The sequence below is a fragment of the Condylura cristata genome, unplaced genomic scaffold (assembly GCF_000260355.1).
Source record: "Condylura cristata isolate star-nosed mole 26May11 unplaced genomic scaffold, ConCri1.0 scaffold00034, whole genome shotgun sequence".
In the NCBI taxonomy this organism is placed as follows: domain Eukaryota; kingdom Metazoa; phylum Chordata; class Mammalia; order Eulipotyphla; family Talpidae; genus Condylura; species Condylura cristata.
In genome coordinates, this window is record NW_004567135.1 from 5820207 (window position 1) to 5827072 (window position 6866).

General features: G+C 49.1%; 1 protein-coding gene across 1 annotated transcript in view; it reads right to left on the reverse strand.

The window, feature by feature from the left end:
• The window catches only part of LOC105854330 (keratin, type II cuticular Hb5-like), an 8547-nt gene extending 1687 nt beyond the window's left edge, over positions 1-6860 (reverse strand). Inside the window, exons 1-4 of the mRNA XM_012732307.1 lie at positions 6729-6860; positions 2885-2968; positions 1600-1692; positions 180-400 (exon numbers count right to left, since the gene is read on the reverse strand). Coding sequence (XP_012587761.1) covers positions 180-400; positions 1600-1692; positions 2885-2968; positions 6729-6860 — 530 coding nt within the window. The remainder of the gene's footprint in view (positions 1-179; positions 401-1599; positions 1693-2884; positions 2969-6728) is intronic.
• Between the last annotated feature and the right edge of the window lie 6 nt (positions 6861-6866).

Below are 6866 nucleotides of genomic sequence, written 5' to 3' on the forward strand. Positions count from 1 at the left end.
CTTTTGTCTAAAGGACTGTGGGACTGCGGGGAATTGACAGAGGAGAACAAGTGCCTGGGGGTCACCACTCACCACCGCTCCCCACTGTGAGGCCCAGGGGCTGACAGCCCAGTTGCTGTGTCCCTGTGTCCTGCGTCCCAGCGTCCCTGCGTCCCCTGGCAACAGTGCCTGGTCCCCACCTGTTTTCCTCCTCCTCCAGCAGTTTGCGGTAGGTGGCTATCTCAAAGTCCAGGCCCAGCTTGACGATCATCAGATCCTGGTACTCACGCAGCTGCCTCACCATGTCCTGCTTGGCCTTCTGCAGGGCGGCCTCCAGCCAGGCCAGCTTGCCCTTGGCCTTGTCTGAGGTCCCCTCCTCCTGCAGGGCTGGCAGGTCCTTCTCTTGCTCTAGCTGGCTGGACTGGGGGCAGAGGGAAGATCACAGACCGGACACCCTTGGCCTCCACCCACCCCCATCAAGAATCCAGGCCTTTCTCAGAGCCTGGAGAGCCACGAGGGCTGAGAAAGAGCTTTAGAAACTGCAATTTTTTTTGGCCCAGAAATCCAGTCTTCTGGATTTCCTCCTTAAAAGTGCGATCTGGCAATACATAGCTCCTGCATAGCAGCACCTGATGCAAGGCGGTCTCCATATTCTGTTTATTCATCAAGAGGAGACCCATTCCTTCCCACGCCACTGCTCCCACCTCCCCAAACCGTGTCCTTCGAGGCTGAGACAAACAGGAGTCCTTGCCATTGATCACCACTTTGGTTCTGTCGTCATCCTGGAAGAGAAGCGGCGAGGACCTATCTCCTGAGAGGCGAGAGGCCGGCGGTCCGGGAGGGGCCACCTCGCTGTGCAGCTAGAGGCCACTGTGCTCATGGCCCCCCTTCTCCTTGGCACCTGCAGCCAGGCTTCTGGGTTTGCGTCTCAGGCTGCTCTGAGGAGCTATGTATTGCCAGATCGTACTTTTAAGGAGGAAATCCAGAAGACTGGATTTCTGGGCAAAAAAAAAAAAATGCAATTTCTAAAAATGGGTTCAGGGCCCTCCCTGTTGGCGGGTTAAAGCGCAGCACCATGAAGCTGCCCGCAACCACTGCAGCACGAGTTCGATCCCCAGCCCCGGAGGTGACCACATGGCTGGCAGACCTCTCTGACCCGCCCGCTGCTCCCCTCAGCAGTGTGCTTCGTCAGTCGGCCTGTTCTGCTCCCCGCTCTGTCTCTGGTGAATCCTCTCACCCCCCCTACACTTCTGGCCTGCACCCCAGTTCTGTATGCACAAGTAAATCCATCTTTAAAATAAATAAGTAATAAAAACGGGTGCAATTTTACTACTGAATAGAACAAAACCCACATACAAGTACACACATGCGTACAAAGAGCAAGCATGTGTGTTTGAACACAGATGCCTCCCTGTTAGTTTAGCCACGAGCCAGAGTGCTAGACAAATGGAAGTGTGAGAAGCACGCCAGCCACACTCCTGCTTGTTCACACACAGACACTGCCCATCTGTTCTAAAAGGGGGGGGGCAGTCCCGTTATCATAAATACCTGACCCCTTGCCCCGTCGACACTCTGCTGTCCCCCACTCCCACTCCTCGCCTGTCTCTTTGCACTGTCCACCTCCATAGTCAGCTGCTGGATGGCCTGGTTCAGCCTGTTCAGCTCCTCCTTGTTATGCCTCAGGCCCTGCATGGTGGCCTTCCCCTCTTCACACTGTGGGGGCAGGAGAGGAGGGGAGGGAAAGGGTCAGGGAGGTGAGAAGCGCAGGCAAGGGGCACTCAGCGGAAGCAGAAGGACATTTCCACCCGCTGTCACCACCAGGTCACTCAACTCCCCTGGGTCTCTACTTCCTCTTCTGTAAAACGAGCTTGATAGTCTCTCCGGCCCCCAAAAGACAGGTGGGAAAATGAAATGCACTGAGCTGGCAAGGCCTGTTCCAGCAGGCCTGGGGGTGCCCAGGGCAGACCGGACCAGGCGCAACAGACCACCAGCTGTGGAGCTGAGTCTTTGAAGTGAGATCGTGTGAACTTAATTCTGGGAAACTCTAGGAAATCAATGATTGAGGCAATGCACCCCAGATGGTCGCCTAAATCACTACGAAAGGCATTTAATAAACTCAATGGTCATTCCTAAAACTCCAAGAATATGAAAAAACTGCCTGAACGTGCAGGGATCCAAACACTGGTTCCTTCCCCAAACTTAAGGCCACCAGGAGGTGCCATCTGTAAGTGGCAAAGTCAGCCCCTTCACTTCTGCACCCGGTCCCTGCACCCACATCGAAGCAGCGTGACGCCGGCACAGAGCCTCACACTGTGTGACTCTGCCATGGCCCTGGGGCTCACCACACCTGTGAAGGAGCAGGTAGGTATTGCTCTAGCCGTCACCTCTCCTGGGGCAAGCTGACAGTCCGCTACGGTGCCATGAAGCAGGGACCCGCCAGGCCATGGCTGAGCCACACCCCGTCTTAAGCCCATGCTGCTTGCGCTGTGCCCGAGGGACATCGTCACACCCATCCTCCCACCCAGAGAACAGGAGCAGCTCAGGCCAAACAGTGCAAATATCTTTGTCGTAGGTGGGGTATGGAGGGACGGGTGTGAAGAGGCTGAAAAACACTGTCTCCAGAAATCTCTGCTGCATTGCGTCCCCCTTCCCTGAGGCCACCCCAAAGCTGTACACACAGCTAACAAGCTTATGTCTGGCTCCGTCCAACAGATATGGATGGAGCCCAAGACCCTTCATCCCACGTGACCCAAGGAGCCATGGGACAAGTTTCACCATGAGGAATGGAGTTGCCAGCACCTCCAAGTCTGTGGTAAGCACCTAAGCCTAGATCCAGCTCGAGGAGTTCCCAGAATCCTCACTGCTGAGGATGGGGCCGCTTGTCCTCGGGGCTTTGTGACCTCACCTTGTTGCGAGTGCAGAGTTCTGACAGAGGGTGAAAGGGACATTCTGTGAGTTCAGACGGGATAGAGGGCTCCTGGAATGGACACTGAAGGGCGAAGGAAAGGTCGTCAAGTGGGGAAATGAGCTGAAAGTTGAGATTGATGGAGTGGACAGTGGGAGCCACAGAAGGCACTTGAAGGAGACAGTAGCCTGATGGGAGATGCAATTAGGAAGGCCTGTCTGGGACAATGCGGAAGATGGACAGGAGGCAGAGAGGCGCGACGAGGGGATATTGTCCGTAGCTGAGCAGATAATCTGGAGCAACGACTCTAAAGTGAAGGAAAAGCAGGGACTAGACAGCACAGGCTCTTGTTTTATAAATTTCTCATGCATGCAAGAGTATGTGGAATTTACATTGACTGATTTAAACAGCAATAATAATAGAACAAATCCTCATGTACCCACCAGTATCTTTGAAGTCCCCGTGGGAAATGTTCTGATCGCAGCAACTTCCAACTCTGACTCATCTAAGCACCAACATAACTATTATCCAGGATTTTGTGTTAAGCGGTCCCTTGTTTTTCTTCATTATTTTATCTCTATATGAATTCCTAAATGTTTAGTTTTGCCTGCCTTTAAGCTTTATAGAAATAGAATTCTCTATGGGCTTGTATAACTCACTTTTCTTCTTCAATATACATGAGATTTATCCATTTCAATGTGTGTGGCTTTGTTCATTTTTCAGTGTTGTATAGTATTTTCTGATGTATTGGTATTTCTTCATTCTGCCATGGCTATCTATATGTGTGTATTTTTGTTTTAACAAACAAGGCTGCTATGAGGGTGTACATCAAAAAGAGTTCCTTTAGATTACTAGCTATCAAATGTTTTAACCATTAACCACAAGTCAGAATAAGTAATATATTTTGTTTCATGAATAAGTACCTATATAGAGACTCATGCATATAAACTGAAGTGCCTCCTGAAAAATTACTCAGTTCTACTATGTGCAGAGCACTCTGATTCTCCTTTAAAAAAATCACTCTATGATGGCACATGGGTGACTTGGTGATGGGAAACCCACGGGGATTACAATTGAGATGAAAAAAATGTACGAAATGATGTAAAAATGAACTATTATATTATTAAAAAATTTTAATGTAAAAAAAAATCACCTTCACACATTCACCTTTGTTTTCAATATGTAGCCTCATGTATTAAGTTAAATCCTTACAAATAGCATATTTCTTATATGATTTATTAAACAATTCTGAGAAAAAAGTACAAAAGCCGGTATTATGCTCCCTGACTTTTATCACAAAGCTACAGTTATCAAAACAGTATGGCATTGTCATTAAAAAGCAGGTACAAAGATCAGTGCAATAGAATCAAGAGCCAGGAAATAAAGCCTCACATATGTAGGCAACTAATTTATCACAAAGAAGTTAAGAGCATACAATGAAGAAAAAAAATTCTCTTAAATAAAAAAACTGAGCAACCACATGTAAAAGAATGAAATTAAACCACTATCTTTTACCACATACTAAATTCAACCCAAAATGGATTATATGGCCTCACTGGTGGCTTAGGCATTAAGTGCTATCACCACTGCAGCCTGAGTTAGATCTCTGGCCAGGGAGCTGACCCGCATGGCACAGCAGCCCTCTCCTGTCTCACCCACTGCTCCCCTCAGCAGTGTACTTCAGTAGATCTTCCTGTTCTGCTCCTCACTGGTGAATCCTCTCACCCCACAATCCTGTCTGGCCTACACCTTAGTTCTTCTACACTAAAATCATAAAAACTGGATTAAATACTTGAACATAAATCTGAAACCATAAAATACATAGAAGTTAATACAGTATTAAAATCCTCTGACATAGGTCTTAATGATGTCTTTGTGCATTCATCTCCAACAGCAAAAGAAACAAGAGAAATAAATAAGAGGTCTTCACAAAGATGCAGCCAAAATCCAAGAGGGTGGTCTCTCCCTCTCCCAAAGCCAAAACCTACTGAAGCTTTGAAGGCCAAGAAAGCAGTGCTGAAAGACATCCACAGAGACAAAAAAAAAAAGACCCACACATCAACCACTGTCACCATGGCTCTGAAATCAACTCCAATATCCTCAGAAAAGCCCCTCACCCCCACCCTGGGGGAAGAAGTCTGATCACTATGCCACCATCAAGTCCCCCCTTCACCTGGTCAATCATGAAAAACATAGGCAACATGCTTGCATTTGTGGAGTTCAAGGCCAGCAGCACCAGATCCAACAGGCTGTTGTGAAGAGGCTCTGTGACCCTGATGTGGCTGATGAGTTGTCTACCCTATGAACCAGGTTGGATAGAATCGCTATAGTACACATTTCTAAAAACTCAACTTGATCATTTTTCTTCTAGCTTATTTTTATTGCTATTTTGTTCCTTTATGCATAAGAAACATGCCCTCCTTCTCCCGACTCATTAATCCCAGCGTCTGTTGTCTTCACGAGGATGTTTCTGCTGACTCCAGTCCGGCTTTCATGCCTTATTAAATTATGAGCTCTTGTTTGCTGGAACACACTCTGACAATTCCTGGAGGCCAGGGTTTAAGAGCATTCCTCAAGAGAGGAATTTTGCTTTTGCCAGATTTGGGAGAGAACCATCCATTGGCATTCATTTTCCATGTGTTTAAATATAGGATTATGGATTTCCACAAGAGGCATTCACAAGGGAACACATGTGATTCGGAATTATCAGAGAAAGCTTTGCTCCTCTTTAAACAAGGCCTGGGTCAAAACATGTGCACACATTTCCTTCCTCTTCATTTCAGGTTCCTTTCCTGCTTCTCCTTTCCTGAGGAGGGTCTCATTTGTCTGGTTAGGACTTTTGATCCGACTGTCTCTTACACAGTCCCAGGCTTTGTGCAGTGTCTGGCAGATGGACACGCACAAGCACACACGGAGAAAACAAGAGCTTCCTGCAGCGAGGGAAATTAAGACAGGCCCCTGACAGGGAGAAATGTTCCCTGCGTCACCTATCGGCCAGCAACATGTGGCTGGACCCTTGCACCCTGGATGTCCACCCTTAGAGTCCAAATGTTCTTCCCACAGTCTAACTTCAGTCTCTCTTCAGAGCCAGAATGACTCCAGCTGTTCAGGGCACTGGCGCCTTCACCCAGCCTGTGCCGGAGAAGAAAGCATGAGAGCAGGAACGAGCTCCTTACACGGATCCCAGAAGACATCTCCTCACCATCTCTGAGCCCAGTCTCCCCAAGAATGACCCAGAGGTGAGGTCCTGGGGCCCCTATACTTCAGCAGCTCCCAACCCATCCCAAAAGAACCCAAAGAACAGGCTCTCCAGAACCCTCTAAAAACTGCAGCAGGACAGAGAGCCCCCCACTGCTCCCACACACCCAGGACAGTTGCCTCCCCAACCCCCACCAACTGGCGAGGTGACCTGCAGCGACAGCCCCCTGAGCCATGGGACCTTCATCTCTCATCTTCACCTACTTGCCTGTTTAGTTGAGGCCTCTCCTAATCAATGGTGTGCGGAGCATGGTCCCACCAGATTCCAGGCTTATCTCACCTATTTCTAGTCACCTCTACGTGAAGTGCAGTGGGAGCTTGAAATCATCCGCTATGGAAGAATTCTCACTACTGTGGCCAACAAGCACTATAAATCAAGGCCTTTTTTTTTCCTCAAAGGGCCAACTATTAAAAATTTGCCAACAAACCATTGTCCCTAACTAAATCATGCCGGGAGCCCACAGGAAATGAGGCAGCAGGCCTCAATTAAGACTATTGTCCTTAGCCTCTCCGTAGGGCAGGGAAGGGCCCGAAAGAGTTACAAGACTGGAACAGAAGAATGGAAGCCAGGGAGGAGAGCCACCACCCCGGGTCGGACCCCACGCCGGGCACACCGGCTCTCCTCGCCCTCCAGCAGGCGCCTGTAGGTGGCGATCTCGATGTCCAGGCCCAGCTTGGAGTTCATCACCTCCTGGTACTCCTTGAGCAGGCAGGCCATGTCCTG